The 15,659-nt window shown below is 27.5% G+C and overlaps 1 protein-coding gene across 1 annotated transcript in view; it reads left to right on the plus strand.

Moving 5' to 3' along the window:
- Positions 1–15,659, plus strand: part of LOC145849572 (uncharacterized) — a 66,183-nt gene that overhangs the window by 39,052 nt on the left and 11,472 nt on the right. Inside the window, exons 43-63 of the mRNA XM_082954531.1 lie at positions 61–190; positions 2,066–2,243; positions 4,947–5,040; positions 5,412–5,473; positions 5,727–5,841; positions 6,140–6,197; positions 6,537–6,702; positions 7,044–7,302; positions 7,626–7,765; positions 9,813–9,983; positions 10,225–10,536; positions 11,739–11,918; positions 12,197–12,349; positions 12,562–12,670; positions 13,091–13,250; positions 13,423–13,710; positions 14,033–14,151; positions 14,390–14,454; positions 14,641–14,742; positions 14,990–15,037; positions 15,195–15,311. Coding sequence (XP_082810657.1) covers positions 61–190; positions 2,066–2,243; positions 4,947–5,040; positions 5,412–5,473; positions 5,727–5,841; positions 6,140–6,197; positions 6,537–6,702; positions 7,044–7,302; positions 7,626–7,765; positions 9,813–9,983; positions 10,225–10,536; positions 11,739–11,918; positions 12,197–12,349; positions 12,562–12,670; positions 13,091–13,250; positions 13,423–13,710; positions 14,033–14,151; positions 14,390–14,454; positions 14,641–14,742; positions 14,990–15,037; positions 15,195–15,311 — 3,026 coding nt within the window. The remainder of the gene's footprint in view (positions 1–60; positions 191–2,065; positions 2,244–4,946; positions 5,041–5,411; positions 5,474–5,726; positions 5,842–6,139; positions 6,198–6,536; positions 6,703–7,043; positions 7,303–7,625; positions 7,766–9,812; positions 9,984–10,224; positions 10,537–11,738; positions 11,919–12,196; positions 12,350–12,561; positions 12,671–13,090; positions 13,251–13,422; positions 13,711–14,032; positions 14,152–14,389; positions 14,455–14,640; positions 14,743–14,989; positions 15,038–15,194; positions 15,312–15,659) is intronic.

Raw genomic sequence — 15,659 nt, forward strand, 5'->3', positions numbered from 1 at the left:
AAAAACTTTATAGTAGCAATGATCTTATTTGTTATATTACGTCATACTTTTTATTTTCAGCATTGTTGCGTCACACAACGCCACAGCAGAAAGCACCGGTCGTGCAGCAGAGATCTTTGCTGGTTAAGGAGCAACCTCTTCTGTTGCAAGAACTTTTGGATCAGGAAAAAAGAGAGCAGGAAAGAGCTAGGTTGGTGGAGTAAATTAAATTAAATGAATAGTTTTTTGCTGTGTTTAAAAAAATTATTGTTTTATTAAAAGATTCGTGAATACATTGAGAATTATTAAAAAACTAATACAAAAATTTTAGATTTGCATTTGGTAAATAAGATTTGCTGAAATTTCTTTTACTAAAGTAGATTAATAGCCACAAATGATAACTGAGTTTTAGTATGTAAAAAGTTAAGCTGATCGACGATTTTATCCTTTATCTTTCTTAATTTTAAACCAGAGTGTAAATGCTGGTAACGAACATAACAATTTTAATAAATGCTAATAATTAAATTAATAATTTGTTAAAGTTGCTTAGGAAAATAATTGTTTGTTTGACATTATCTAAATACGTTTTGAAGCATTGCAGGCTGAATATAAAATTGTTAGGTTTGAACTTGTAAATTAAGATTAGCTAGGAATAATTTACATAAAACTCAAATAAAAATCAGATGGTTAAAACCCACAAATGCTAGTTTTTATTTAGTATATATAAAACTAAGCTGATCGTGAGATACTTTAAAAGACCTACATTCTAATTTTAAACCAGTATGTAAATACTGGTAATGACACGTAGAAGATGAAATGAAGTGAATTAAAATAGGACTTGAAAAAATAAGAACAATTAGCCCTTGAATTCAACTAAACTAATTACTAAACTTTAGTTCGATTGTTAATAAGTAATAAATTATTGTTGTCTACAACAAGAAGTTTTAACTTTATACTGAAAAACCCAAAAATGTTAGTTTTACTTTTGTCTATACAAACTAAAGCTATTATTAAATAGTATATACTTGCTATTGTACATAATTTAAACCAGTTTGCAAATACTGGGTACTCAAAACTTATATTGTTACAGTGATAAAAAACTAATGAGACAACGTTTCATTTAGTACAATTCGATTGTTATTAAGTAATAAATTATTGTTGTTTACAACAAGAAATTCTAACTTCACACTAAAAAACCCACAAATGTTAGTTTCACCTTTGTATATATATAAACCAAAATTTTTATTTTTACATATGATTTCCCTACTGATCAAATTTAAACCAGTTTGTAATTACTGGATTCACAACACTTGTATTCTTAAGGTGATAAATAAATTGTGAGACAACGTTTGTGATATTGATGCTTCAACTGCTTGTATAAAAACATTTAACATTACAGCATCAGTATATTTTTACAAGTAACATAAAACAACCGAAATAAAACTACTTTAAACACCTATAGTTAGTGCAAGATAATTTGAACAATAAATTTTCAACTTTAGTTCAGTTATTCAAATAATTAGTTATAATTAGTTATAGTTATAATTTATTCAAATGGCGATTTTAAAAATTCTGGAACATATGTTTCACAAAGCTTTAATTTTTCATAAAGCTTTGATCATCAGCCAGTTAAATTCAAAATACAAAGCACTGTACTAAACAAAGATACAAAAGTTATGCAAAAAAACAAAAAACAGTATGACGTAATATTGTACATTACAAATATTCAGTACAAAAATCGATCTACCTTCTTTTTTTGTACTGAATATTTGTAATGTACAATATTACGTCATACTGTTTTATGTTTTTTTGCATAACTTTTGTATCTTTGTTTAGTACAGTGCTTTGTATTTTGAATTTAACTGGCTGATGATCAAAGCTTTATGAAAAATTAAAGCTTTGTGAAACATATGTTCCAGAATTTTTAAAATCGCCATTTGAATAAATTATTTAAAAGCCCTTCAAGTGGGCTCAGTTGAAAGTGTTTACGTTTAAACATTAACCTTATTTTATATATATATATATATATATATATATATATATATTAAACCATACAGTATTTTTTGATTATGTATATGCTTTTCAGGCAAGAGAAATTGAACCAGGGATTAGTGCAAGCCCACAGCGCTGGATCAGGCGGTAAGAAGAAAGCAAGTGCGAACAGAAACTACAAGATACAGAACGATTCTCAGGACAAGTCTCAGGATTCCCAGCAGGACCCGTTGCATCAGGTCAAAGTTAAACTTCTCACCGGCATTAACCAGGTATGAATAATTTTATTTTTTTATATTAGTTTTGATTATATATTTGTATTTTTAAACTTCTCACCGGTATTAATCAGGTAATTAAAAAGTTTTTATTTGTTATATTTTTTTATTTATACATTTCTGTTTTTTAAATTCTCACCAGTATTAATCAGGTATTAATAATATGATGTATATAAGTTTGTTATATATTTTAAATATTTATTGAGTTGTTTTATAAAATAATAAATAAATAGGGATGAAATGAAAATCTTTAGATTTTTAATTTTTAATTGTGTTTTTTAACCATCATTATATCTTTAAGCTTCTCATCGTTATTATTCAGGTAAAAACAAATTTAATTTCACTGTATTGTATTATTAGTCTTACAACCACTAAATGTATTTTGAAACTACTAACGGTTTTAATCACTTATGATTTAAATTTATATACAAATATTTAAGTCTTGCATTTATAAAACTTAACTAAATGTTTGATTATTTTTTAAGCCATTGCTACTTTATTTGTATAAGTCAAGATAATAAAATATATTGTAAGTTAGAAAACTGTAGTTTACTTGATTTGTTTATTGCAATGTTATGTTTTAGTGGGTTTTATAAAACTATTTATTCTAAGTAATCTCTGATTCATTTTGTTTAAGTAGAAGTTAATGCAAGTAAGTAAAAAGCTTCAAGTAATTCACAAAACCCAGCCCTCGTTCTAGTTACCATTTTGAACAATTTTAACCAGACTGTCAAATTTTACGTATAATTATTTTTGGTAAAATACAAACTCACATACATAAGCTCTAAAAATTCAAACTTTTTTCGAAAAGTTTACATCTAGTAATCTACAAAACCAACAAACGCTTGATTCACATTTGATGTTAATAAATTTGATAGTTACACCAATAGTTAGAATCCTTGTTTTTACACCAAGTATGAAACAAATTTAAAACCAGACTGTGAATGCTGGTAACAAAAATAAAATACATTAATTACAACTTTGCTAATATTGTGTTGGTTTATTAAAACTTTGTAGATTTAACAGTTTCTAAATGATGAAATACTGTTTAAATTCTAAAATGTTTATTATAGTGGGTGCATGGTAGTCCAAATTTTGAATTATCTTGTTTTAAATTTTGTATAACTATCATAGTATTTGTCAGCTGTAAAGTTTTTATTTTTTTACACGGCTATTTTAAGCATAGTTATGAATCGTATTTCTACAAAGTATATATTTAAATATTCTTTTATTTATGTAAGTTGACATTAAATTACTCACCATTTAATTTTATTTTCCATAAACTTCTACAAAGATTATAAAAAATGTTGTTGAAATCTGAAAATTTGAGTTAATTCTCTATTTAGCTTAAATATTTTTTGTTTGTAAAACTCACAAACTCTAGGTTTATATTTGAAAGATATTAAATCTTTAGTTAAAAGTCGTCATAGTCAGAAATGGCTACTTTCTAAATTATACCAGACTGATAATGTTGGTAAAAAAATCATTGAACTAGTTTTATAAACTTGTAGAAATTTTGTGTTAAAATTTATTACATTTAAATATTGTGAAAAAGTAACAAAAAATGTGTTTTATACACAATAACCATTGGTGTTATGATTATTTGAAAAATGTTGTTCTATTTATGTGTTCTTAAGAATATAACTGAACTATTTTCATTTATTTAAGTATAACCAACAATACTCACTTAAAACTCGTTTATAACGTTACAAAATGTTTTAATAAGTTTATTAAATGGATAATACTATGCTTTCTCGAGATGTTATGAAATTGTTTATTGTTGTATTTATTATAATTGCTTTTACTATTAAAACTAGCTTGTTTTCGGAACACGTACAATCGTTAGAGCAGTTTTAAAAATTGAAAATTAGATTACACTCTGAAAATTTACATTAACAAAAACCCACAAACACTTTGTTCAAGTTTGATGCATATTAAACAAAGTAATTACATTAAATTACTTTTCAATGTATTTTAGAAAGATACTATTTTCGAACCAGACTGATAATGCTGGCAGTAAAATCGTCTTAACAGTTCAATAACTTTGTTTAACTTGTTTTTTTTTTTTTGATATGTTTGTTAGTAAACCAAGCTCTGAAAGGAAATTAAAATACCAACAAGTAAATCTTGATTGGTAATAAAATTAAACATAGTAAATCAGTAACTTTTTATATAGTTTGTTATTATAAACCATGCAAACATCAATTCCCAAGGTTATTATTTAAATACTAACCGTTTTCACAGCAGTTTTAGAATTCAAATTTAAAGCACTCAAAAATACCTTTAAAAAAACTTATAAACGTTTTTATTAACTTGATGCATATTAAACAACACAATTTTAAGATTGAGACAATTAGTTGTGAAGTAAAGATATAGGCCAGACTGAAAAATCTGGTATTTAAATCACTAAAAAGCTTCAATGATGTTGCCTAACTTGTTCATATTGAATGTTGTGTTTGCTAGTGAAACCGGTACAGAAGTTAATTTAAAAAATATCAAAGTAAATTATGATTTGTAATAGGCTGGTTTCGAAGTCAGTATTTATCTTACTTAAATAGTTTATAGTTGAAAAACGGCTATACAAATGTATGATGATGGTTTTAAACTATAAATTGCAATAAGCAGAGTACTTCTTAAAGTTTCTTTTAGAATAAAACGTTTAGTATGTTTTTTTATTTGACTTTTAATTTAAATAAACAGGCAATAACTGGGGATGGCGATAAATCAGTTCCAGTTGTTCAACAAAATCAATTCAATACAACTCCTGTAGTAAACAATGATAATAATAAAACAGGTATTTATTATTTTGTATAAAATTTCTATAATATAATTTTCAACAAAATCAATTCAATACAACTCCTGTTGTCAACAATGATAACAATAAAACAGGTAGTTATTGTTGTTTGTATAAAAGTTAAATTTATCAAAAATCATTATACACGGAGTTATATTTTGCAAGACTCCTTGACAAAGTGTTATACAAACAAATTAGTTATATGATATTTTTAAAAAACTACGCTTGCATCCTAAGCAACATACTACTTTATAAAAAAACAAACTTATAGTTACTAGATATATTGACTACAAATTTTACGTATTTCAAATAATGATTTAATAAAATTTTTAATATTAGTCATATTTTAATAAACTCAATATTTTTTACAGGCTTCAGCGGAGACAAGCCCTACAAAGAATGGCTTCAAAATCACAGAATTCTCTGCACTAAAGTTAGTTTTATCTATAGAGTTTCAATAGTAATTTCAATTTACTATCATACTATATTTTAGTTTCTATTGAAAATTTTGATTAATTATTTTTTCAAAACTTAAAACTCTTTTAAAATATAGTATATTCATAAATAAAATTTGGAAAAGTTATCGTAAGCTTGTAGCACAGATCAATGTTAATTTACAAATTTTTTGTTCACATTAATTTAACTTATTTTTTCAAGAAGATTTATTAAAAGTAACAAACAAACAGGTTGGCAACACTAGCACGCCAGTGGTAGGTGTATCCGGTGACCAAGCAACGTCTGTTGCCATGCCAACCAACAATACTGAGGGTGTTAATTCGACCCAACAAGCTAGCATGCCTGGTATGACTTCAAATTGTAAATAAAAAACACTGTTTAACTACAATATTAAAAATTAGACTTTTTAATCTCAAGTTAAGTCATAGAATAATTGTATAGACTAAAAGTTCTATGTTGAAATATTTATAAAACTTAATGTTTTATCTTTAAACTAGTTACTATATGTGAAGCTATAATGAGTAATAGTTATATTTAATTAAGTATTGATAAATAAATGATCAGTTATTTTAGTTACGATGCTGTGTTACTTAAGTATAAGGATAGTTACAAATTTACAAACTCTTATCTCTTTTTTTTGCAGGCCACATTGTAATGCAACAACCTCCTAACCAACAAGTTGTTCAAACTTCTAATAATAAGTTTGTTTTTTACAATAGTATTATTTAAACATTGTGTATATAAACAAGTTTTAACCAAAAAGTTCTTTAAATTTACAATAATTTTGTTTTTTATTGTTTGTGTATGTTCATTATGAAATTTCATTTATTTGACTTACTACTGCTCCCAAACGGTTGTTTGATTTGTTTAGAATAAAAAAAATCTATCAATAAAAAAGTATTATTTTTATTATCCGAGTCAAAAATTATTAAATTTTTATGTCATTGCTGTTGTATTTTATATTGATCACTTTTTCGTTTAAATAGTATATGTTTGATATTGGGATATAATTTATTGTAATTATTCATATATAAAAACAGCGGCAAACAAGTGATAGATGGTGGAATTATGCAGAAGAATATTCAGAACCAGCAACAATTAGAACAACAGAAAATGATTCACAATCAGCAAATGATGCAAGAACAAAAACTTCAGCAAATGATTTTGCTGCAACAGAGGCAACAACAAGAAAAAGATAACTTCGCTGTTCGTTTTGTTTATTTACATAAAGAAAAATAATCTAAGTTTTTGTAGGTTTTTCTTTTGTAATCTGTTTGCTGTAGTTAAGTCTATAACTTTTTTAATTTATATGTTTTTTATAGAGTAAATAACATATCTTTGAGTTTACATATACATTTAATCTCAGCATAAAGTATGCTACATAAAAAATCTCAGTTGTTTGTGACCCACCTGAATTGAAAATATGTTTCATGTTTATTGCTATATTCTTTTTATCAACGTAAGGCAAAGCCTAATCACTTTTTCTAGGTAACCCATAGTCTGACTGATATTGACCTTTTTTAAAACAAACTATATTATTTTCACAGGAAAAGAACAAGATCAAAACAGTGGTCGGAATGCCCAACATCAAGATCGAAAGAGTGGATCAAAACGACTTGTACGGGAGGCAACCTCAACAACAACAACAAGTGTACCAGCAGAAGTACCAACAAAAACAACAGTTTCAGAGGTTCAACAATCAACAACAGCAGCAGCAGCAGTTGTACCAGGGGCAGAGAGTTCAGCAGAATGTCATACAAAACAGAAATGTTGTTGCTCCGAACGTCATTAGAACGCCTAAAATGGGTTGGTATTTGGTTGAATGACTGTAGTCCAAAAAATGATTGTTTTAATACAATGGAAAATACACACTTTCTGTTTGATAATGAATTTATAACAAGTATAATATATAAAGTTAGTCTATGTCTAGTTATAGTTTACCTAAAATGTTTTACTTTAAAAAGCATGTATACTTTAATTTTTAAAAACTTAATAGAAATGTAAAATAAAACTTACTTTAGTACTAATAATTTAGTTAGGTAACTAATAACTCAAATACAGTTCAGAGTTAACCATGTAAATTTTGTACCTACGTTTAGCAGATATATTCAAAGTAATATATATCGCAGAACCGGTGTTTCAGCAAAATAATTCGCTGTTGGCCCAACAACACGTCCCGATATTGCTGAACGAAAATGAACACGAATTACTGGTTAACACCGACCCCGATAATAACAACCCCTCACCTCTCATATCCGGCCAAATGCAGGTACGCATTATTTTTAATATATAATTTTATTATATTCAGTATAATAGCACTCAGTTTTCACTTATGTCTGGCGATATCAAGGTATTTATAAGTTGCAAATGCAGGTTTAAATTATTAAATCAAGCTTTTATTTATACTGTCCAACCTATCAACATTCCGTATTCGATTATATCTAGTATTTTCAGTATTTATGAGTATGTTAAATATTTAAAAATATTCTGTTTGGTTAGATAACCCTATAAATTGTTAATAGTTTATTACATTGTATCGTTTAGTATTAAAAAAGCAGATAAAAAAATCTAATTAAATATAACAATGTCAAAATAATTAAATTTTACTAATCACAAAGTATATACTGTAGCTAAGTATAATAAGTATAATATAAATAAATACTTGTGACTTTTACACTTATATTTTTATATTTTTAAAGCTTCATTTTGTTATATAGCTTAAGTACTTGGTTTTAATTTGATAGAAAACATACAGGATGAATAATATTGCTGAAAGTTTATAAACTTTTATTGATAAGTTTTTTTACTGTAATTCCATTCAACTGCAAAATTAAAACAGTAAGTTAACGTTTTTAGTTTTGTAAAGGTAATAATCTTTTTCTGCATATATTACGACAACTAGCGTAGGAGCTAAAGTTTTTGTTTTTAAAAACTGAACTACAAATGGCTAGGAATAATAATTAAGTTAAATATTGTAACAAAAACATTGATAAAAGGGCACGTTTTCATAAAAACCAAAAATACACTTTTGTATCAATCATTTTGACCATTTTAGACAAAAACTATACAGCTTAGTAGCGAAATCACCTAATACAAAGCTTCAATATTTTTTTTTGTAAAAAGTAATTAAAATAATCACAACTCGACAAAAGGTCACATTGTTTTCGCGCGAAAACGAAAATGCGCGGTAAATTGATGAAGTTTCAACTCATGAAGCGAAAGTGATTTTCTTACAAGTATACTGCCACGCTGACATATTATACGCAGTTCGTCAATTCTCATTACTTTTGTATTGAAACGTGTTTTTGTTATTTGTGTGGGTTTTGTTGAAATATGATATTTTATTGTTTTGTGATAATAAACTACATTGACCTTATGTACTTATAGGTTATTTATTGAAAATATTTTTGTAACAACATAACTTTTTGAAAAATAAAGATTGTTAGTGTAGCTACAATATAGTCGTATTTAATATCTTTCAGGTTTTTTTATTAAGCTAAAACATATTTATTTCAAGTTTATTAAAGTGAACTTAACTATTCTTATTTTAAACTTTGTAACTATAATTTAGTTTGTAAGATGATGGCTTTAACTGTATACTCGTACTAATGATTTATTGAAAACTAAATGATTTTTATTTTGTAATTAATTTATTAAACTATTTCAAGGTTAAAACGTGCTGTTTTTTTGTTAACCAAACAATAAATTTTATTTTGTACAAATACAATAATGGTATGTAAACACATATTTTATGTTGTGATAGTGTTGTTAGTGTAACCTTGTTACTTGTTAGTAAATAAAAAGTATATGTCGACTTGCAGTTTGTACAGAAGTTTGTTATAATGAAATTTTTATTAAAGAAAAAACCTGGTTTTTAATTCATGTTTAAGAATATGTAGTAATTATTTTAAAGTTAAAAAAGGAGTTGTCTAACGTTAAATTTAAGTATAATTTTAGATATTTAGAACAGGTATAAAATACTTTATAGTGCGAGCTTTCAAATTATCAATTACTTCATCTGTTTATCTAAGACATGTGTCAATTAATTTTCTTTACTCTCCGTCGCAAACGATTTGCTTACAGTCCTTTTCTTAAATACCGTTCCAACATTTTGCAACTGATATAATAAGTAACCATAGACAAACTAACCATTTACAAAATGAATATTTTTTAGTGTCCAATGTAAATTTTTATGTTTTTTTTCAGACAAACTAGACATACAAAACTACTAAAATTTTTATAAAATGTATTATAGGTTTACTAAATATTATACAACACTAGTAAACTTTTGGTTTTAATAAAATAATAAATTTCAGACAAACCAGTCGTTCCCGACATACGACAGCGCGATCGACTCCATCCGGCGTCAGAACCACGACTACATCCGATCGAACAAAACCCAACTGCCCTCCTACTTCAACCACTACCAGCACAAGCAGCAGCAAGTGTTCATGTACCACAACAACTTCCACCAACAGCAGCAGAGGGTTTGTACGAGGGTTTTATTTGAACTTACTGCTTTTTTGATGTTTTTGTGGTTTTATTTTGTTGAGTTTTTTTTTTGCGTTTGCTGTTTAAAAGGTTACTGCATAAGGTTTATTAACTGCAATTTTAGTATTTTTTTAGCTTAATAGAATCCGTTTTTTTTTTAAATAAGGGGGGCTTATACCCCACAAAAACCCCGTTTGAAAAGTATTACCTAGCAACAACCTCCACTCGCATTTGCAGCAAGTCCAGGTCCAACAGCCTAACAACCAGCAACCACAACAACCCCAGGTTGCCCAGCAACAGATTGTGCAGGTTCAGGTCCAACAAAAAGCCCCCCAACCGCAACAACAAGTAGTGCAAATACAGCAGGTCCAACTTCAACCGCAAGTTGTCGCTAGCAAACCCCTGCCAACCAATCAGCAGCAGGTTGCCATGGAAACGGGTAACCAGGTGGTCACCCAGCAGCAGTTGCTAGGCAGCATGCAGCAAGGGAATCCCCAAAACCAGGAGTTGTTGAGACACATTCAGGGTTCGCCACTCGGAGGCGCTGTTGTAAGTGTTGAGAAAATGTAAATTTGCACCCCACAATGTAGTAGATGCTTGCAAAAACTAACACGATGATAAATATTCATTTAATTTGTCATGAAAAACATGTGACACTCTCATGAATATATTTCGTAATAATTTGCTTGGTTGTCACATAGTTCATATATATGGGTGCTAGTAGCTTTATATGCTTGTTTGTCTGTTATTAATTGTTTATTTAATTGTATGATATACTTTGATAATATCAGAAACTGTGCAAACTGAGATAGGACTTTTTTACCAAGTTTCACAGCTTTATGTTTTCAAAAAGTTATAATTTTTTTTTATTATTGTTTATCTTTGTTTAACGAATTCATTGTATATAATTTTGTTTAGATTATTTGAAACACTAATTACAATAAATTAGCTCACTACAATTAACAATTGTGCTTCGAAACATTTTTTCTGTATTTCTTTCTATAAATATTTGTTTATTAACTGGCAAAACATTTTAGGAGTTCCTATAACGTTTTGAAGTTTGTTTATGACTTTCGCAAAATTGCTGTCTTCATCTCAATTTATTTTTTTAACGCTTATGCACATTATTTTTTATTACTTTGTACATCGTAATGAACTTGGCATGAAATAAGACTAAGAATTTGGTGGTGTACTTTATTAAACACATAATTAATCTTAGAATTCATTGTGCTGAAATAATGCATATGCAACTTACACTTGTAGACTTATACTAACTTTTAGAAAATAAAGCTGTATGTTTATAATTCTCGTTAATTTATTCATCTCAGTTTTAAAATTTTACTTATTGTAGTTTAATTAACAAAATGTAATATGTTAATGAATAGCTAACACTTATAGAATATTGCTTTGGCTTATTTAACTTTAAACTAAGTTTGAAGACGTTAAAAAGTTAAATATGTTTAATAGACAAATCTTTCAAAATGTATATAATATAGTCTGGTAATGTACTATTTATTAACTAAGTTTTTAAGGGGACAAAAATTTAAAATAATGAATTATTATATGAAAAAATGTTTTTACATACTTTACGTCTGTTTCCAAATGTTTTGATAGCTGAAATTTGAAATTAAGTTAAAAAAAGTAATACAATCAACTAATAAATATTTAACTAACTTCTCTTTAACGTAAAAGTTTGTTAGAATTACAACAATTTCACTAACATCAATAACAAAACAAAAACAATAAAACAGGTTGATAAGAAGAAACGGAGTTACAAGAGCTCCAAAGACACGAAAAAGTCTGGTAAGAAGAAGAAACAGAAGATGGATCAGCAAGAGCAGTTCAACATGCTCGGAACACCAGCCATCCAGTTGAGTCAGGCTAAAGAGAGTTTGCTGGGCATCGCTATGTCAAAACTTGAAAGAAAACCTGTTAGTAATTTTAGAGTCTTTATGCTAACTTAAATTAAGCTAAAGCTGATCGGACTAATTTTAACAGGTTCTAATAATTATTTTTTTATTTAAAGCACTTTATTAGTTATTTATCATACATATTGTTTTAGTTGAAGTTAGCTGAATCTGTTTGAGGACATGTTATAGTATGTTAAAAAAATTGAATATTTTATTTTAGTTGATATGTTGAGCCAATTGTTCGAACTTGTTACAATATGTTAATTATGTTTGTATAATTAATTTAGTGTTTATTTTAGCTGAAACTAGTGGAGCCTATTGTTCGTACTTGTTACAATATGTGCCCACCAAAGCACCTTGGAGTCACGAGACCCACTTCTTATTTGGAAGGTGAAATCGGATCCGCTTTCTTCGGACACCTTCCCGACTACTACGACCTCTTCTTTTGTAAAGTTTGTGTAAATCATTTTAGTAAACTTAAAGTAGTTCTGCTGTAAAGGAGTATAGACCACAAATTTTTCTCTTTGGGTGTTGAACAATATTATAAGCCTTAAGTTTAAAACCTAACAGGTTTAACTAAATTTTTATCAAATACTTTATTTACAAAGTATGAAATGTGTAAAAAAAATCCCGTAGTACATATTTATGCTGTTAATATTTTCAGAACCCTCAGAAATTTTTGAGGCCACCTACGCCCCCTTACGTTCTACCTCCCTCCCCAAAACAAGAAAAAATTGAAAAAGAGGAACAAAAAACAACAACACAGCAACAAGGTAAAATGAATTAGCATCATTTGAAATAAATTTACGTTAAATTTTGTATTAAGTATAAATAATTAATAAGTCACTAGATTTATATTCCTAAGACAATGCAAAAAAAGAAATTACGACATGTTTTAAAAGTTTTTTTTATTGTTTTCATATTGAATAATAATATTGCTGAGATATATTAGCAACACTACTTTATGATTTCAATGTTATAACCTACAAATTACAATACAAAACAAGTATAGCCACACTTTTTTAAAGGAACAAGCAACACAACAACGTGTACAACTTCGGTAACTGCTTCTAACATAACTAAAACTTTAGGAAATATGTTAAAGAAACAGCATAAAACCTTTTAAAATTGTAATTTTAACATTGAGTATTTAAGTTTCAATTAAATTAAATAAATAATTTATTTACTAAAAGGAACAAGCAACACTACAACGTGTACAACTTCGGCAACTGCTTCTAAAATTCAAACTACTTCATCCTCTTCTGTTATTACCACTTCTTCTGCTAACAAGCAAGTAAAAGTTCCCGATTCCTTCCCCACCCCTCCCCACGTTGAAATGCTGGATCTTGACAAGTTTGCTTTAATGTGTTTTAAAAGCATACGAGTTAATTGGTTGATGTTTATAAAGTTGTATTTTAATAGTTTTTAAAACTTTTCAAGTTTAAAATGTACCTGTAACAAACTTTAATACAAATTTTGAGCTGAAAACTACTTATATATATTAAAATTCTATTATCTATTACAGGCAAGCATCTTCGTCAAAGTTGCCCCAACAAAAACCTCCTAAACCACAACAACCGCCAACAACAACCGTGGCTGTCCCCACAACAAAACCTGCATCACCCGTGGTAACATCATCATCGGTTGCCAAGGAACCTTCCGTTGCCAAGCAACCGTCGCCCGTATCCACGGAGATGACGGAAGCAGACCTGGTTGCCGGGAGATGTTCCTCCCCGGAGCCCGAAGAAGAAGAAAGTTTCAATGTTCAGGGGGGCAAGAGCAGGACCCAGGAAGATATCAGTATCTGTGACAGGTGAAGAAGAAATAATATTGTAAAGTTGTTTAACTAAGTTTTACCCACAATAATACTTTTAACGAGTTTTTAGAAGTTTTTTTATTGACAAACCAACTAAAATTTAAATTCATTAGAATTAGACTGGTAAGTAGTACAATATAGCTTATAACTTGAAAACCTTGAATTGTTTTTTCATAGTTTTTAGCATAAATCAGAATAAACTATTTGTATTTAAAATAAATACTTTCCTTAGAATTATTTGTGTTTTAAACAATAGTTGATCCAATGGCATATAGAATCAATTAAAATTTATTTTGTTTAAACAAATATTTATTTCCAGATTATTTATGTCTTCAACGATAGTGGATCCAATGGCACCTTCTCATTTTCCTTATGGTTCAATCAAACAAGAACCAAACGCAAACACCAATTCTAGATCCACCAGATCCCCTATATTCGGTTTGTTTATACTTAAATCATGTTTTTACTGTTCCCAAAGATGCAACATTACTTAAAGTATATCATTGTGTGCAATTTTTGGTCTTTCTCAGTCTTAATTTTAAGTCAATAAAAGTTAATTGACAACTTTATTACTTATTTTAAGTAACTCTTGTTTATAAACATTTAGTTTTGTTTATTTTATCGGTGGTTTTACTCATTTTTAAGTATATTTTTTTATAAGTTGTATAACTATCAGGTAATCCAGTTCACGATGTAGATGATTTCACGATAACATTAACACTAAAAGACATGAACACCAAAGTTTGTTTTTATACTGATTTAAATGTTTAAATTGAACTATTATATTAAAATAAATTTTCAAGCATTTGAGTTAAAACAACAAAATTAAAGATTATTTCTTAAGTATCTTAATTCTATCTTGCCATTTTTCTTTAAAATTATGTTTTTAGTTAATTTTTTCACAAATTAGAGTTTTATTTTTAACAGAACCTCCGTAAAACGATATCACAACTTTCAAAAATGATAAATATTCCCATTCCGATGTACAAACACGAAAAAGAAGACGACAAAAAAGCTCTTGCTCTTAAGGTTAATTTTTTTAGTAGTTGTAATTATTTATAAAGTACTTGTTTATATTCTAATTTTAACTGTTTTTAACAAAAAATCTTGCTGTAAATTCACAGTTGTTTATATAAACTGTTTGAAGTTTCTTAAAGTTTTTTATAAAAATTTAAGTTAAGGAGTTGTGTGAGCTGTGTTCAATTATCTGAATCGTTATTTGTTGTTATTTTACAGTATATAAGTTTTAATTATTAAAAATAAACTTTATTTTCAGCAGAAGAACATGAAAATAGATCCCAGCAAAAATCCTGGTCTTTTCCAGGTAAGATAAATGTATTATTATTTTGTGTAAAAATAAAAAAACATGGCTGTAGTTTTTACAGTAACTCTTTGAAATAGCTTTTCATAAGTGTCTAATTAAAATCGTGTATTTTAAATATAATTATAATAAAAGATTTTATTAATTTTTTTTATTATAGAACGAGGCAGTAATGAAAGAGGAGCCGTGTACAATCCACAATTCAATAACAAAAAGAACATGTCACCATTGTGGTTTGTATTTCAAGGGTAACGGTGTCAGAAAACCTCTTTTTACTGTTAGTAGTAGTGAATTTAAAACATATTTTACACCTAATTTACTAAACAACAAAAAACTGTTGTTTTTTGTTAATGAAATTAAATTTATTCACTTTTTTTTTTTGTAAATTCTTTATGCAAGCTAATTTATATAGTAGCAGTTTCAACAGTTTATTAATAAACATTTAATTAAATTTTTCAACTACTTTGTTCATAAGTTAAACTTAGTGTACTTTACATAAAATATATGTAGAATAGTTATTAAACTTTTTTAAGCAGTCTTACAAACTTAGTTGTTTACAGTGCGACTTTTGATACAAATTAATTTTTTAAACTAGAAATTTCCCTCTAATTGTTTCGATTATTTT

Source organism: Thalia democratica, chromosome 2 (genome assembly GCF_965202585.1).
Source record: "Thalia democratica chromosome 2, ktThaDemo2.hap1.1, whole genome shotgun sequence".
NCBI lineage: Eukaryota > Metazoa > Chordata > Thaliacea > Salpida > Salpidae > Thalia > Thalia democratica.